The following is an 18,053-nucleotide window of genomic DNA, read 5'->3' as shown; positions in this document are numbered from 1 at the left end:
AAGCGCACCTGTCCAGTGCCCACGATGTGTCTGGCGGTGTCCGGCTGCTGAGCTTACAAAGATGAAACCAGAGCACGCCCTCCCTCGGGTGGGGCCTGCTTACAGCCCTCCCAGCACCGGCCTCTGGGTATTCATGTGCATATGGCAATGCCCACAACATGTATTTGAACATGTATGCATGTCTGTGTATATCATGTATGTTACGTGTGTATGTGTGTGTGTCTCACCGAAAGGGACTCCTTGCTTGCTGTCAATTGTTTTTGAGTTGTTTGACGGCAGCAGGAGTGGTCTCACTCCACAATGCACTGATCCTTTGCTCCCTAAGACTGCTCAGAATGCTTAAAGTTAGAGACGCCACCCTAACACAATGACAAGGAAACTTCTAGAACAGTCCTGTCTATTGTGAAGAGTTTGGCAAAGGAGTTGAGTCTGAGTGCCCCAATGAGGGGGGTGATCAGAATTCTGGCTCAGGATAAAAGAAGGCGTCTAGGTCAGGCATGGTGGCTCACACCTATAATCCCAGCACTTTGGGAGGCTGAGGCAGGAGGATTGCTTGAGCCCAGGAGTTTAAGGCCAGCCTGGACAACACGGGGAAACCCCATTGCTAACAAGAAATACAAAATATTAGCCAGGCATGGTGGTGTGAGCCTATAAGGCCCAGGCAGAAGAATCACTTGAGGCCAGGAGTTCGAGACCAGCCTGGCCAACATGGTGAAACCCTATCTCTGCTAAAAATAAAAAAATTAGCCAGGCATGGTGGTGCACACCTGTACTCCCAGGTACTCGGGCAGCTGAGGCACAGGAATCACTTGAACTCAGGAGGTGGAGGTTGCAGTGAGCTGAGATTGCACCACTGTACTCCAGCCTGGGTGACAGAGCGAGACTGTCTCAAAAATAAAAATAGAATTGTGTGGCTGGGCACATTGACTCATGCCTGTAATCCCAGCACTTTGGGAGGCTGAGGCGAGTGAATTACTTGAGGTCAGGAGTTCAAGACCAGCCTGGACAACGTGGTGAAACCCCATCTCTGTTAAAAATGCGAAAATTAGCCAGGCATGCTGGTGGGAGCCTATAATCCCAGCTACTCAGGAGGCTGAGGCGGGAGAATCACTTGAACCTGGGAGGCAGAAGTTACAGTGAGCCGAGATTGCACGCCATTGCACTCCAGCCTGGGCAAGAGAGTGAGACTCTGTCTCAAAAAAAAAAAATTGTGTTTAGTGAATGACTATTTCAGGAACCACTAAAATTAGTTATCCTGTAGACTGGACTGGCCTATTTGTGTCTATAGGACTGAGTGAACCAAAGCTGGGCTCTGTCTCACTCTTTGCTGCAGTTCTCTTTTTCTCGGTAGTCACAGAAGAGACACTTACCAGAGCTTGTGCATTGACATTGGTTGTCCCAGGATGAGTGGCCAGAGTTTCCTGTACAGAGCATATAGGGTGACCCGCTTTTTATTCTGCGGAAACCTCTCTTGCATTCACAGTTCAACATGGTTCCTTCCTTGTAGGCCACGGCTTTGAACATGGCATGTGTGATTTTTGGCGGGTCATCGTCACAGAGCTCTGCAAAGCAAAAGAAGACTATTAGGAGCTCAAGAGGCCCCGGGCAAGTACTGACATATTTAATCCTGTAATAACTTAATCACGTATTTCTTCACTTTATTTAAAAGATGGTATGCCCCACTTTTTGTGAGAAAGGAACCAAGGCTGCTACCATTGTTCTTCAGAAATCTTTGTATCAGAGCTGGCTCAAAAGTTAGCTATGACCAAGCTCCTCTCCAAAGCACAATGTATTTCACACTAGATGAGTAGAAATTAATGAGGTTTTATTCTGAATATGTCTCATGTCAAGCAAGTACGGAGAGAGGAGGGCCAAGGAAGGTGAAGAAAGGAAGGAGCAAAGTTATGTACATTTAATTGAGGGGCAAAATGTGTCTGTGCAAAATACTTTTTAGGATATACAAATTGTTAGACTTTCTATAATTAATGACTCTGTGCCATTTTTTGAGAAATATACAGAAAGTACTTCACTCAGTGTCTGGCAAATAGGAAATGTGTGTTTCTCACCCACCTGCTCACCTCTGACTTCACCAAATACCGTCTTATATTATGAAGATCTTACCCTCCCTCAGTCTGAAAAATGGACCCTGGTATCTCACTAAAGACACCAGAAGCAGTGGTCAAACATTAAACTATTACAAGGAAAAGTGGCACAGGTCTAATCAGAAAAATAATTCCATTGCCTACTTTGCAACAGTTTCTCTGCTTTAAGAGATTAGATTTTGGGGGGAAATATCACATGCTGGATAAAGGAAGTGGACGGGGAGACGACAAGGACAGGAAGAGGCAGGAAAGCAGGAGTCTGTAGCCTCTCCATCGATGGAAGCCCACACGGAGGCTGATCAGGGCTGCTGGCTGTACTCATGGCTGTGGGTTGGCTGGTTGTGTATTAGTCGTTCAGGTTGAGTGAAGCTTCTCTATGAACTTAGTCTCTGCCCAGCATCTTGTCATCCAGAAGACCATCCCCATCCAAAGATTCAGGACTCTCCTGATACCCCTAAGAACTGAAGCTAGGGAGGCTGGGCGCAGTGGCTCATGCCTGTAATCCCAGCACTTTAGGAGGCCAAGGTGGGTAGATCAGATGAGATCAGCAGTTCGAAACCAGCCTGGCCAGCCTGGTGAAAACCAGTCTCCACTAAAAATACAAAAAAATTAGCCAGGCGTGGTGGCATGTGCCTGTGGTCCCACTTACTTGGGTGGCTGAGAGCCTGAGGCAGGAGAATCGCTTGAACCCAGGAGGCGGAGGATGCAGTGAGCCGAGATCACGCCACTGCACTCCAGCCTAGGTGACACAGCAAGACTCTGTCTCCAAAAAAAAGAATCAAAGGTAGGGAGAAATCAGACAGCTTGGCCCATCTCTAACCAACAAGGGACTAAGCAAAAGCAATTTAAATGGGCTCCATGGGCTGGAAATTACGGTGGAACAGGAACAGGCAACGTAAGTGCTCAGTAAATTCTGGTAATCTCATGATAAGGCAAGAGCAGCAGCATGGTGGGAAGGGAGAAAGATGGGTTTCTAACTTCTAGCTCCAGCAGCTTACAAGCTATGTAGTTTTATTGTTTTACTTCTCTAAGGCTCAGTTTTGTGGTGTAATAATAATTATTTTATTGATTTAACCACTACAGCAAATAATATACTAAGGTAACTTGATGAAAGCCCAGAAAATAAGACATGGAATAGATGGTAGTTCTCTTCCTTTCCTTTTGTTCACTGTCCAGAAAAAGATAATAGTAATTCAGATAGAGACTGGACTGACGTTTACCTTAACTTTTAACTCCCGCAAAAGATTGTCTCTCTGTACTTCTCATATCACTGGTACCATTTGTTGGCACTTATTATAGATCAACACCAACCAATATTTTACGTATCAGAAGATAAATCTGTTGCTAAAGCAAGACATGGATAATAATCAGAAAAACCAGTGAAGACTTCTGCTTCCAGCCATCACAGAGTAACTGGGACCAAAACTTATGTTTCTGCTGAAACAACTGTGAAACCAGCCCAAATGTATGCAGCAAGTGCTTTCAGGTGCTGAACAACAGGCAGCTCAGGGCTACATGATTTGGGAGGAGGGAAACACATGAGAGGCGCCCACGGTTGCCCTGGCTTCCTTCCTGGGGTGCTTTCCTCCCAGGCAGCACCCAAGTGGAGCCCAAGCAGAGTGGTGATCTCATTGACGTGACATGACTGGGATTTGTGGGGTGGGGCTCTGGAGAGGGCACTACGTGAAGGGTGCTCAAAAAATATGTATAAGGGTCTACCCCAGGTTCTTAGCCAAGAGCTGGTCTGAACCTGAACAGGGCAGAACTCAGTGAGACTTAGCCCTGATCGCCCATTGTGAGGGCTAAGAGAAGAACAGTTACACTAAGTTTTATTTATAAAAACAGGTGTCTGAGTTGTGGGTTGTAGTTTTCCAATCCTGCTCTAGAGAAAGAGACATCCCCAGGATGAATTTCAAAACCAAAAGAGACCTGCCCTTACAAAGATTAAAACCAAGCCTAATAGACAAGAGGATGTGCTAGTCATTTACCTGCCTGTCAGAGCAAAATGCATTACCTTTTAAAGGACCACAAGATAATCCAGACCCTTTATAATGTATAGTTCATAATATCCAGCAAGTTAACAGAAAATCTAGACATGTGAAGAAACAGGAAAACGTGACCTACTTGACCTACTCAAAAAAGTGCTCAATAGAAACAGACCCGTAGATTGACTGGGTGTGGTGGCTCACGCCTATAATCCCTGCACTTTGCAGGGACAAGGCAGGCAGATCACCTGAGATCAGGAGTTAGAGACCAGTCTGGCCAACATGGTGAAACCCTATCTCTACTAAAAATACAAAAAATCAGCCGAGTGTGGTGGCACATGCCTGCAGCCCCAGGTACTCAGGAGGCTGAGGCAGGAGAATTGCTTGAGCCTGGGAGGTGGAGGTTGCAGTGAGCCGAGCACCCCAGCCTGGGTTACAGAGGGAGTGAGAGTCTGTCTCAAAAAAAAAAAAAAAAGAGACCCCTAAATTGACCCAGATTTTGGAATTAGCACAAAAGGAGTTTAAAACAGTTATAATAAGTATGCTCAATGTCTTAAAGCAGAGGTCAGTAAACTACAACCTGCAGATTTGCTGCCATTTATTTATTTTTGAGACAGAGTTTTGCTTTTGTTGCCCAGGCTGGAGTGCAATGGTGCAACCTTGGCTCACTGCAACCTCTGCCCCCTGGGTTCAAGTGATTCTCCTACCTCAGCCTCCCAAGTAGCTGGGATTACAGGCATACACCAACACGTCCGGCTAATTTTTGTGTTTTTAGTAGAGATGAGGTTTTGCCACGTTGGCCAGGCTGGTCTTGAACTCCTGACCTCAGGTGATTCACCTGCCTCGGCCTCCCAAAGTGCTAGGATTACAGGAGTGAGCCACCATGGTCAGTGGTTTATTTTTATAAATAAAGTTTTATTGGAAGAAAGACACACCCATTTATTTACATTTTGTCTATGGCTGCTTTTCTGCTATAATGGCAGAGTTGAGTAGTTGCAGTGGAGTAACATGGCCAGGTAGCCTAAAATATTTACTCTCTGACCCTTTCAGAAAAAAAGTGCCAACTGCTAATTTAAAGAAAAAATGGTTATAATGAGTGAAACAATAGGATATCTCAGTAGATAAATGAAAACTAGTAATTTTTTCTTTTGAAATGGAGTCTTCCTCTGTTGCCCAGGCTGGAGTGCAGTGGTATAATCTTGGCTCACTGAAACCTCTGCCTCCCAGGTTCAGGTGATTCTCCTGCCTCAGCCTCCCAAGTAGCTAAGATTACAGGTGCGTGGCACCATATCTGGTTAATTTTTGTATTTTTAGTAGAGACAGGGTTTCACCATGTTGGCCAGGCTGGTCTCGAATTCCTGACCTCAGGTGATCCACCTGCCTCGGCCTCCCAAAGTGCTGGGATTACAGGTGTGAGCCACCATGGCCAACCAATATTTTTAAAAATAAGAAAATAAAACTAAAAGTTACAGTATCTGGAATGAGCCTAGCCAGGGCTTGAAGGCAAATCAATAGAAATTATCCAAACTGATGAACAGAAGAAATTTGAAAAAGAATAGACCTTTGGCATCCTGTGAGACAATAACAAATAGCCTAACCTACATTTCATTGAATTCCCAAGGAGAGAGGAGAGAAAGAATGGAGCAGAAAAAATATATGAAGAAATAATGGCCAAAAATGTTTGAAATTTGATGACAGATATGGATTTACAGATCCAGATATTCACTGCACCAAGCAGGATACAGATAAAGAAAAGCACATCTAGGTACATCACAGCTAAACTGCTGAAAACCAAAAAGCACATCTAGATACATCACAGGTAAACTGCTGAAAACCAAAGACAATGAGAACATCTTAAAAGCGGCAAGAGGGAAAGGACACATACCTACGGGGGAGCAATGATGAATAACAGCTGACTTCTCAACAAAACAATGGAAGCCAGAAAACAATGGCACAACATATTCAAAGTTTTAAAAGAAAAAAACCCATCAGCCTTGATATCTACCTAGAGACAATAGCCTCCAAAAACGAGGGTGAATTTAGTATATTTTCAGATAAAAGAAAGCTTAGAGAATTTATTATGGCACATTTGCATTATGCTAAAGAAAATTTTTCAAGCAACAGAGAAATTACACTAGCTAGCAACATAAATCTACATGAAGTAATAAAGAACACTGATAAATATTTAGATAAGTGAAAAGACCACTTTTTGTTTTTAACATCTTTGAAAGACAACTGTTTAAAACAAAAATTATAATATGGTATGGTGGGTTCTGTTGAACATGCAGTTCTAGTATAAAAGTTAGGAAGAATGGAATTGTACTGTTTTAGGTTTTTATATCATATAGAAAATGGTACAATATTAAGTAAGTAGATTGTGATAAGCTAAGAATGCATACTGAATAGCCTAGAGAAACCACCAAATAATACCACAAAGAGTGTAGCTGAAAAGAATATTAAATTTGGTGAGCCAAACTGAAGAGAGAAAAGGAAAAATAAAGTAATAAAAACAGAAAGGGAACAACTAAGAAACAGATAGCAAGAAGGTGAACTTAAAGCCAGTCCTATCAGTAATTACATTAAATATAAATGGACAAAAATCCATACATTAAAAGACAGAAACTTTCAGACTGGATTAAACAGCAGGGCCCAATTATATGCTGTCTTCAAGAGAACACACTTCAAATACAATAAAAATGATGGATTGAGAAAAAAGGATAGAAAAAGACATAATCTACAAAGATAAGCATAAGGAAGCTGGTGTGGTTATATTAATATCAGGAAGTAGATTTCAAGATAAGGAACATTATTCTCAGATAACGTGATTGTTTACATAAAATTACTGACGAATCTGCAAAATAACTACTAGAATTTAGCAAGTTAGCAATTTCAGTATATATATATATATATAGTTAGTTCTATATACTGACACAACCAATTAGAAAATTAAAAATTAAAAACAATTGTATTTACAATTACATCAAAAAACATAAAATGTTTATAAATAAGTCTACCAAAAACTTGTAATACCACTAAACTGAAAACTCTGAAATATTGCTGAGACATATTTTAAAAGAATTAAGCAAATGGAAAAATATACAATCTTTATAGATTGGAACATTCATTTAAAAAACCTATTCACCTTAAATTGGTCAATTAATTCAAGGCAACTGCAGTTTAAAAATCCAACACAATATTTAGTAGAAATTCGGAAGTTATTTCTAAAACTTCCTTAGAAACGCAAAAGACCTAGAATATCTAAGACAATCATAAAGATGTACACATTTAGAGGATTCATGACATCTGATATTCAGGCTTTCTATAAAACTATGGAAATCAAGGCAGCATAGTATTTGCATAAAGACAAACAGTAATGAAACAGAGCAGAAAGCCCTGAAATGGACTCACTCATGTTTGTTCAACTGATTTTTTTTTTTTTTTAAACAAATAAATGTGCCAAGGAAGTTCAATGAGAAAGGAAAAATCTTTTCAACAAATGCTTCTGGAACAAATGGATAAATGTATGAGAAAAAACCTCACCTCTTATGCAAGAATTAATTTTATTATATGTATAAAGATAAAGATCTATACACTAGGTCTATACCTTATAGATGTAACCATAAAAGGCAAAACTACAAAGATTTTAGAAGAAAATAAAGGCAAATGACTTTGCAGGTTGGAGATAGGCAAAGATTGCTTATAGAGGATGCAAAAGCACTAACTATAAAAGAAAAAAATTGAAAATGTCTACTCATCCAGAGACATTAAGAAAATGAAAAAGTAAAAGACTGAGAGAAAATATTTGCAATATATTTATTTGTCACAAACACTTGTGTCCAGAATATATAAAGAACAACAAAGCAATAGTAAAAGGCAAACAGCCCAATAAATGGGCAAAGACTTGAACAGCCACTTCCCCAAAGAAGATACATGATTATCAATAAACACTTGAAAGTGTGCTTAATATTGGGTATCAATAAAATGCAAATTGAAAGCCCATTGCAGAAATGGAGGAAATGGATAAAAGACTGATACACCAAATACTGGAGAGAAAGTAGAGCTACTGGCACTCTCTTACATTACTGGTGGCAGTGTAAGTAATGCAATTACTTTGGAACACTACTTGAAAGTATTTTGGCTGGGCATGGTGGCTCATGCCTATAATCTCAGCACTTTAGGAGGCTGAGGCAGCTGGATCATTTGAAGTCAGGAGTTCGAGACCACCCTGGTCAACATGGAGAAACCCTGTCTCTACTAAAAATACAAAAATTAACCAGGCAAGGTGGTGCATGCCTGCAATCCCAGCTACTCTGGAGGCTGAGGCAGGAGAATCACTTAAGCCCAGGAGGCAGTGGTTGCAGTGAGCTGAGATCATGCCACTGCACTCCAGCCTGGGCAACAGAGTGAGACTCTGTCTCAAAAACAAACAAACAAAAAGAAAGTATTTTTATTGAAGTTAAATATATACCTACCCTACAATTCAGCAATTCTACTCCTAGGTATTTATCTAAGAGGAATGAAGGGATGTGTCTACAGAAAGACTTTTATAAAATATTTATTTACTTCTTTCTTTTATTAAGCCCCTTCCATTCTAGGACATAATAGCTTTATTAATAATAATCAACTCAATAATTCAAATATCCATCATTGGGAGAACAGATAAGTAGCTTATCATATAGTCATACTATAGAAACCACTCAAAAATAAAAAATAATGAACTATTGATATGGGCAATATTGATAAATCTCAAAAATGTTATGTTGAACGAAGTAAGCTAAACACAAAATAGTGCACACACTTTGCTTTCATTTATATGAAGTCCAAAAAGAGACAAAAGTTATATCCAGAGACAGAAAGCAGACAGTGGTTTCTTGTGGTAGGTGGGTATTGACCAGAAGGCAGAAGTGATGAAAACGTTTATGCAGCTGTACACATTTGTCAAAACTCATCAAATTGTATGCCTCAGATCTGTGCCTTTCTTTATAAGTAATTGTAGCTCAACAAAATCAATGAGAAGCATACTTAGCAACTCTTTTGTAATTATTCATTAGCACAAATAGCCAGGATTGACCACAGATGCTTTTGGAATCTGAAATGCCAATCACAAGCCAAGAACATTTCTAAACAGATCAATTTGAAAAGAAGGAGACAAATTGTCTTGGAAGCTGTTTTGTGACCTTAGAAACTCTTTAATTCCATGAGGGTGTGTTTTGCTAGATGAGGTAATGGGCATTTTCAGAGTCATCATAAATTAGTCTGAGTGTCTGAAGAGGTCATGCGGGGACAAGGGGAAGTTCCAGAACTTCTTACTCTCACAGACTTTCCTTTCATAAAGAATCTTTCCTGGAATTTAGAAACATGACACCTCCAGGTCTGTAGCTCAGTAACCACTAAAGAGCTTGGCTGTAATCCTTTTCCCTGAAAGTCCTTGCCAGGAAGTGCCAAACATCACCTGCAGGCAGCAGGAGGTAGAAGAGTGTGCGGAAAGGTACGCTGGAGGGTCGCTCTTTTTCAATCTAAGGGGAATAAATTTGGGATTTTTTTTAGCCCTTCTTAGCATAGTGTTATAAAAGCAGCAACAGAACAACATCCAAAAAAAGAATAAAAAATAATTTGTCTAAAAGTCTTGCACAATAATAACAAAGGAGGATTCCATTTATATGACTCCAAAATGTTGAAATCATTTTTCCCTATATTATCATTCTTTTATTTTTTAAGACAGCATACAACTGCCCTCATTCTCTAGTTTTACTCACTAAGAATGCTAAAAATTACTTCTCAAAATTCAGCTAACAAGGGCTTTTCTCTGCCTTTACACTTCCTCCTGTCTTTCCAGACCCACTTCCTGCTTCTCCCAATGGGTCTTCTCAACATAAATAATTCTCTCCCGGAATATTTTCCAATTCCCAGCTCTATGCACTGCCCCAGCTCACACCACAAGGGACCTGGGAGCTTGGGAGGCAGACAGAATTTTCCTTAGAAGAGGGGAAGGGGAATATTTTTCTCCCGTAATTTTAAAGTATTGGCACAATTCTGGATGTAGACATCACCTTCTTCTCTGAGAGTATTTGAAGTGTCTGGTGTCTACGGACTGTGGGAAAATTTGAGATGATCAATTTGGGAGTTGGAGGTGGGGGTGTAGGGTGGTAAACACTCAAGGCTTAGAAATTGGGGCTCCCCACCCTGCATTAGGGTCTCACCCAAAGGGGTTGGCACAGGGCTGAGAAGCAGTGGGGCTCCTGTCCACCCTGCCCAGCACCTTCTCCCACCAGGCAACTCAGTGGTGTTTAGTCTGCCAGGACTAGCCCAGAAACCTGAATGGGACCCTGAGAGAGCCAAGGGTCCCTTGGGCCCCCCCCCAGGGGCTTTCTGTTTGCCCTGGGTCTCCCTGTGTGGGCAGGGATGGAGAGTCAGGGCCTGCCTTCATGGCAGTAGGCTCTGAGTTGGTGACTGGCGGCAGGCCAAGTTCTAAGTGGGCTTCCCAAAGCCACATTCAGGCTGGACGGAGCTGCTCTTGCACACGGTTTCTGTGGGCTGGATTTTCTCTGTTGCACACATGCTTAGTATCTGTCTCTCTCTTTGTTCCTGAGTGGTGGGCCCCACATGTGGCTCTGAGCAGGCTGTATCTCCATTCTGGCAATAAAAGTACTCTGGACACTGTTAAGGTGAGAAAAGAAAAGAAATCAGGGCTCCCAGGAGGAAAATTTGAACTACCGGCTCTGTAGTGAGGTGGCCTTTGCCTTTAGTTTTTGTACCTTTTATGTGGGCAGAGGGAAAAAGAGACAGCCAGCAGTTTTCATTGATCCTGAAAATGCCGAGGGCTTTGGCCTGGGACCCAAAGCCAAGAGCACAGGCACAGAGTCAAACCGAGCTCTTCTGGTGTTGAGCGTGTTCCACATCTTACATTGGATGTTGCCGTGAATGCTCAGACATGGACAGAATCCCACTTGTTCCTCGTCCTTTTCCACCTCACCTGCATCATTGTGGCTGAAATACAGGATCATGGGTGTATCTTTCCTTGTGAATTTGTTGCCTCTAAGAGTTCTGTATGCAGCTGAAGGGTAACACCCCTTGGGAGCTTTTGCCTTGTCTGGCTGACACCTTGGCAATCGCAAGTGACTGTGACAAAGAGCTACCTCTTCTGGAATGCATCATGGAACAGGTCTGGGAGAACGGAGGGTGCAGATGAAGGGCCCTCGACAATGCTTCTCTTTGCACTGCGGGCTTCCCTTTCAATGGACTGCTAGAGATTCAACTTCTCTGTCTCCTTGTGTGCCCGCTGGAAAGGAAAAAGCCAGGCATTTGTAGTCCTCCTGCCATAGATGACCAGAACGACCTAACCCAGGACAAACAGCGACAGATTTAGGGATTCAAGCCAGCTTTTCTGACTCCCAGGCACCTGCTCTCTCCTTTTGAGTGTTAGACTCCGCCCTCAGTCACTCGTCACTTTTCCCAGAAGGACAAATGTGCAGCTTCTATGTCTTGGATTTTAAATAAAAGCCGAGGAACTTGGTGAAATGAGGTGGTCTTTGCCTTCCGCATCACTCTCTGCTCCTCCAGGCAAGAGGCCACATTTTTCTTGCCACTGGGGTTAAGTGAAAACAAAACAAAACAAAACAAAACAAACAAAAAAGAGACCCCATTCACAGTAAAGATAAACAGCAGGCCAGCGGCTCTTCCCTGATGTGGAATCATGAGCCCTCTTTATTTGATTTTGCCACATACCCCCCGCTCCACTCCCATAATCTGAAAGGTGTCCCTTTACTTTTTACCACTTCATTAGTAGCATTGTTGTGTCCCTTGAGTCAACCAGAAATACCAACCCTGGAAGGAGACATGAGGAGCAGTCATTTTAGAGAGCGGATGCCACTGCTGAAGAAGAAGGACATCCCGGTTGGCTGCTCTAGAGCCGGCAGGACGGTGCTGAGGTTGTTGACAGCATCATGTGTGCAGAACCCTCCGGGATCTTGCAGATTGGGATTTGACAGGGCAGGCGTGGATGCTGAGGCTATTTCTAACAAGCTCCCACATGATGCTCGGGCTGCAGATCCCCAGGCCACACTTGGAGTAGTGAGAGTTTCCAGTGCGCGAAGTCCCGGCTGCTCGCTCAGTCCCCTCTCCATCTGCCCGCTTGATGAGGACAGGACCCCCATGCCTCCAGTGCACAGTGAGCACTGCTCAATCTGCATCCGGCGGTTTGTGCCCAGATGCTTTCTCACTCAGCATGTAACAGGGTGCCGCGAAAACGTCATTGGCTGGAGGAAAGGTGGGTGAGTGAGAAACGTTTGTGGGTTGAGTAACTTTTTGTCGTTGTTTTTTTCTCTGATGTTCAAAGTGAGAGAAAACTCATTTGGCCCCTGCAGCCCATGTGAGCAACATGAAAGATAAAGGAAAAAAGGGGCTTCTAAAGGATGTGGACCGAGTCTGAGATAAGATTCTTTGCCCCTTGGGTGAATCAAGGTGAAGTTGTTTTACTCTTAGCCCAGCCAGCCCTAGGTAAAGGCTTCATCCCTCTTCTCTTTCCTATCCATATATCAGAGCTTTAAGCTCTGCTTTTACCCAGTGAAGATTAGAATAATGCACGGAGCACAGGAAATGTCTAGATGATGATTCACTGAGCTTTACAAGGGACACAGGTATGCATCAAGAGCTTGGGCCACTGGGTAAAGAGAGATCTGGTTCTTGCTCTAACGTGGTTCATCTTCTGCGTCAGAATCAGACAGATTGTGGGTGTCAGAGATCCGAATCTTCCTCTTGTTCCAGTCACTGGCTCCCTGTGGTCCCTTCTCATTTCAGATGCTCTGTCTGTAACATGAAATGAAAAGAATTCCTCCCAGACCCCTAGCCAAGTTTCACCTTAAGCTCGTTGACTCCCAGAGGAAATCCCTATAGGAGACTGGAAAGAAGATGTTGGGAGCCAGAGGCTGTCTTTGATTGTCATGTGAGGTTTACTGTTTAATAAGAACTCCAAAGATATGCATAATATCAAAGGTTGTCTCTCGCTTCCTTGGGAAACTCAAACCAGCAGTTTAGGCCTTTAGAAAGTAAGTGGTTTGGGTGCAAAATAAAATACCATGGAACATGTCGAACATCCCTTTTAATGGTATCATAGAATATGAGAACTAGAAGAGACCTTAAAGATCATTTAGGCCAACCTCTACGTCTTATAGATAAGAACACTGAGCCTGTGGTCATTCCATAAGTTTGTGGCAAGCCTTGGATTACAACAGATCACCAGGTTCCCTGACTCCTAGTTCAGTGCTTTTCCAACACCCAGAATCATAATCTTCAGGAAGGAGCATGCTTTTCACCTATCTGTTGAAGGTTATCTCTTACAAAGAGGTGGAGCTATGTCTAAACTATCTGGGTGCTGGGAGGTGTTTGTGTGATGTTGTGGTTTAGTTCAGATTATTATCTTTGAAGAAGTCAGAGGGCCCAGGCCCTCCATTTGGGGTTATCTATGTAATAATAACTATGATATCTGATCCTTGTATATGTGCTGCTGCTTTGCATATATTACCTTCAATGCTCATTATGGCTCTGAAAGGTGGATATTGTCATCCCCGCTTTACAAAGCAAGAGATTGAGGTTCAGAGAGATTAAGTAAGTTGCCTAAACCACACAGCTCAAGGTGGTGGGACAGGAGTCACGTGAAAGTCTACCATTGCTGCCCTCATGTCAGCCTTCTAAAAAATCTCACTTTTACTTTCAGGAAATTCTTTCAAATAGCAAACATAAATGCACACAAAGAAGCAAGGAGGAAGAAGACAAAACTGTGTAGAAAAGGTTTGTGGAGGCAATTTGTTCTAAGGTGATTTATTATTTGAGAGGAAGGCTATTGTATTGGTTAAATCTGGGCTTTATAAAGTCTGGATTCATGTTAAAATGTTAAAAATTACATCTAAAATGACAGAGTAAAGTGAATAACTTACAAGCTATTGGAAAAAAAGAATAAAATAGAATTAAAACTTACTTAAATCAAAGGAAGGGGAAAATGCATAGAAAGAGAAGGTAAAAAGTAAAGAACAAAATAAGACAGTGGAAATTCATCAAACTATATCAGTAATAATTACCAATGTAAATAGACTAACTCTGCAGTTAAAGAATGTTGGACTGCATATATTTTTAAAAATATGCAGTTATATGCTGTTCATAAGAGACATGCTTAAAGGATAAAGGCTCCAAAAGTTTGAAACTAAAAGAATGGACAGTTGATTCCAAGGAGTTATATTAACATCAGACTTCAAGGCAAAAGCATTAAATAGAAATACAGAAGTCAGTACATATTGCTAAAGGTTCAATTCACCAGGGAAACATAAAAATGCTGTATGTGTATGCACTCAAAAGCATTACTTCAAAATATACGAAACAAGAACCAGGAAAACATAACACTTACATACTTCTATGCACCCAATAACATAACTTCAAAATACACAAAGCAAGTATTGACAAAACAAGGATAAATTTAGAAATCTACTATCATAATAAGAAATTTTAACAGTGTGGTTTATGATGGATAGGTCAAATAGACAGAAAATTAGTAAGAATAATCAAATGTCATAACCACAATTAACAAATTTGATTCCAACAATAGCAGAGCCCACTCTTTTTTCAAGCACACATGGGACATTTACAAGACAGGAGAGGAGCTGAAGGCAAATTAGGGGCATAAGAGTGGGTATCTATGGGGTAGGAAAATGGAAGTCTAGATAAGGAATAAACAGAAGGAAATATTGAAGGGAAAGCTCTGGGTGTCAGTATCTTCCTCCTGTTTCACTCACTGGCTCACTGTGGTCCCTTCTCATTTCAGATGCTCTGTCTGTAACATGAAATGAAAAGAATTCCTCCCAAACCCCTAGCCAAATTTCACAATACCTTAAGCTCATTGACTCCCAGAGGAAATCCCTGTGGGAGACTGGAAAGAGTTTGTTGGAACCAGAGGTTACGTGAAGTTGACTCTTATGAGAATCTGAGCTTCTTTAGATTTGGATTTACCAGCCTGAAAAGTGTAATACCATCTTTTGGTACCGAATTGTTTTGTTTTGTTTTGTTTTGTTTTTTGAGACAGGGTCTCTCTTTGTCAACCAGGATGGAGTACAGTGGCCCAGTCACAGCTAACTGCAGCGTTGACTTCCTGGTCTCAAGCTATCCTCCTGCCTCACTGCCTCAGCCGCCTGAGTAGCTGAAACTATAAGCGTGCATCACTGTGCCCAGCTAATTTTTGTATTTTTTTATAGAGATAGGGTCTTGCAGTGTTGCCCAGGCTGGTCTCAAAGTCTTGGGCTCAACTGATCCACCTGCCTCGGCCTTCCAGAGTGTTGGGATTACAGGCATGAGCCACCACCCCCAGCCAAGTTTTTAATTTTTATTTTGCCAAAGATTTTTTTATAACATTCCTTTGAATGGTATTATAATCTCATTCAGTGATCAAGACATGTAGGCTGAGAATCTTAGTCACTTGTTGAAAGTTACACAGCTAGGCTGGGCATGGTGGTGCACGCCTATAATCCCAGCACTGTGGGAGGATGAGGTGGGCAAATCAACTTGAGCCTAGGAGTTTGAGACCAGCCTGGGCAACATAAAGAGACCCTGTCTCTACAAAAAGTACAAAATTTAGCTGGGCATAGTGGTGTGCGCCTGTGGTCCCAGCTACTCGGGAGCGTGAGGTGGGAGGATCGCTTGAGCCCAGGAGGGAGAGACTGCAATGAGATTGCTTCAGTATCAGAGATGGAAAGATGAGGTGCTACCTCTACAGACTGCAGACAAAATCTACAGTCCTCTACCTCTGCTGCCACCTAACCCCTGGAGATACTGAGAATTTGGTCAGGTGGCTTATTCACTTGATGGCTCTTTCTCATTTACTCTCAACTTTCTCCTTGGCTTTTGCACTCCCTCAACTTTCCTTTTTCACATATCAAAATTACCCCATTTGCACTCATCATTTGCTCTTTATTCTTTCTTTCTATTTTTTTTTTTTTTTTTGAGACAGAGGTTAGCTCTGTCACTCAGACTGGAATGCAGTGGCATGATGTCGGCTCACTGCAACCTCCACCCCCCAGGTTCAAGCAATTCTCCTGCCTCAGCCTCCCGAGTAGCTGAGATTACAGGCACCCACCACCACACCCAGCTAATTTTTGTATTTTTAGCAGAGATGGGGTTTCACCTTATTAGCCAGGCTGGTCTTAAACTCCTGACCTCAGATGATGTGCCCGTCTCGGCCTCCCGAAGTGCTGGGATTACAGGTGTGAGCCACCGCACCCGGCCCATTTGCTCTTTTTTCTGTGGTTGTCTCTCTAAGGTGAATTCCCCCACTATGCACTGTGCCCCCACCCAGTTACCCTCTCTCTGAGGATCTCACCAGGTCCCCTCCGCAGCTGATGAGCATCCCAGGTACTTAAAGGTCCTCCCAGCAATCAGTCCTCTTTTCCTCACAAGTCAATACCTCCTGAGAGTCGTGTGCCTCACTGTTTCTACTTCCTCTCGACCTTCTGGTGCGTCTTCTGCTTCCACTGGAACTGTTTTTACAAAGTGCACCAAGAAGCTCCCAGTGGCCAAGCCCAGTGGTGTTCATTCTCCTCAAAATTTGCTTTGCACTTGGTTCCTTTGACTTTTCCTGCTCAAAATTTCATTTTTGGTATCATAAGAATCACAATCTCCTGATTCCTCATCTCTTTGGCTTTCTTTCTCTGAATGCTCGTTTAATTTGCATCTTTGGTCATTTAACCTACATCTTAAAAATGCCTGACTGGGCACAGCGGCTCATACCTGTAATCACAGCACTTCAGGAGGCTGAGGCGGGTGGATCACCTGAGGTCAGGAGTTCAAGACCAGCTTGGCCAACATGGTGAAACCCCATCTCTCCTAAAAATACAAAACATTAGTTGGGTGTGGTGGTGGGTGCCTATAATCCCAGCTACTTGGGAGGCTGAGGCAGGAGAATGGCTTGAACCCTGGAGGCAGAAGTTGCAGTGAGCCGAGATCGCACCACTGCACTCCAGCCTGGGCAAAAACATTACAGACGCCTGCCACCAAGCCCGGGTAATTTTTGTGTTTTTAGTAGAGATGGAGTTTCACTGTGTTGGCCAGGATGGTCTCGATCTCTTGACCTCACGATCCACCCGCCTTGGCCTTCCAAAGTGCTGGGATTACAGGCATGAGCCACCAAACCTAGCCAACTTTCTAAGCTGAAAAACAATACTTAAAATGTTAATTGATTAAGCTTGATTGTGTCAGAATGAGGAAATAGAGTTTCTTTTGAATTCATATTCTAAGAACTATTTATGAGAACACGGTTCTCATAAAAAAAACCGAACTGTATTCGGTTGTTTCCTGTCACCTATATTCACATTAATAGATTATAACGGATTTCAATCTACTGAAGCATGGTCGGTTCTCCAGTTGCTGTCAACCAAATCGCCATGGTTGAATTTGAATACTTCCAGTGATTTTTGGTTGTTGTTGGCTTCCCACATCACCTATTATTTATTTAAACTATCCTATATACAAATACACTTCTATATACAATTAAAAATTTTTTCTTAGCCATCATTAAATCACACCTAAATTTGTGATATATGGTATTGTCTTAGTTGTTCACTTTGCCTTTTGTCTCTCTTTTCCTAAATCTACCTTTTCTTCCCCAAAGACACTCAAAGACTTAGTGGCATCTTTGGGTTTTTCTCACTCCAATTGACTTTAAAAGAACTCTCATTATTAGCGATCTGATAAAACTGGTAACATAGATAAGGCATACAACTGTTAGAAAAAAGAAGACAAAAATAATCATTCTATGTGAGGAATTTAATTAAGTACTTAGAAAACCCAAGACAGTTAAAGTATTAGAACTATTAAGAGCTTGATAACATGGCCAGATAGAAAATTCATTTATAAAATTCAACATGTTTTATATATCAGCAATAACCAATCCAAAAATATAATGGAAAATGATTTTTTTTTTTTTTTTTTT

At 42.0% G+C, this 18,053-nt stretch overlaps 1 protein-coding gene across 3 annotated transcripts in view; it reads right to left on the bottom strand.

The window, feature by feature from the left end:
* IL2RA (interleukin 2 receptor, alpha) overlaps positions 1–18,053 on the bottom strand; it is a 53,357-nt gene that overhangs the window by 13,588 nt on the left and 21,716 nt on the right. For all 3 annotated transcript variants that reach the window (XM_011957058.1, XM_011957059.1, XM_011957060.1), the window contains exon 2: positions 1,371–1,562. In XM_011957058.1, coding sequence (XP_011812448.1) covers positions 1,371–1,562 — 192 coding nt within the window. The remainder of the gene's footprint in view (positions 1–1,370; positions 1,563–18,053) is intronic.

Source organism: Colobus angolensis, unplaced genomic scaffold (genome assembly GCF_000951035.1).
Source record: "Colobus angolensis palliatus isolate OR3802 unplaced genomic scaffold, Cang.pa_1.0 Scaffold432, whole genome shotgun sequence".
Classification (NCBI taxonomy): Eukaryota; Metazoa; Chordata; class Mammalia; order Primates; family Cercopithecidae; genus Colobus; species Colobus angolensis.
Note: the sequence above shows the minus strand (reverse complement) of the source record. Positions and strands in the feature narration are given on the sequence as shown.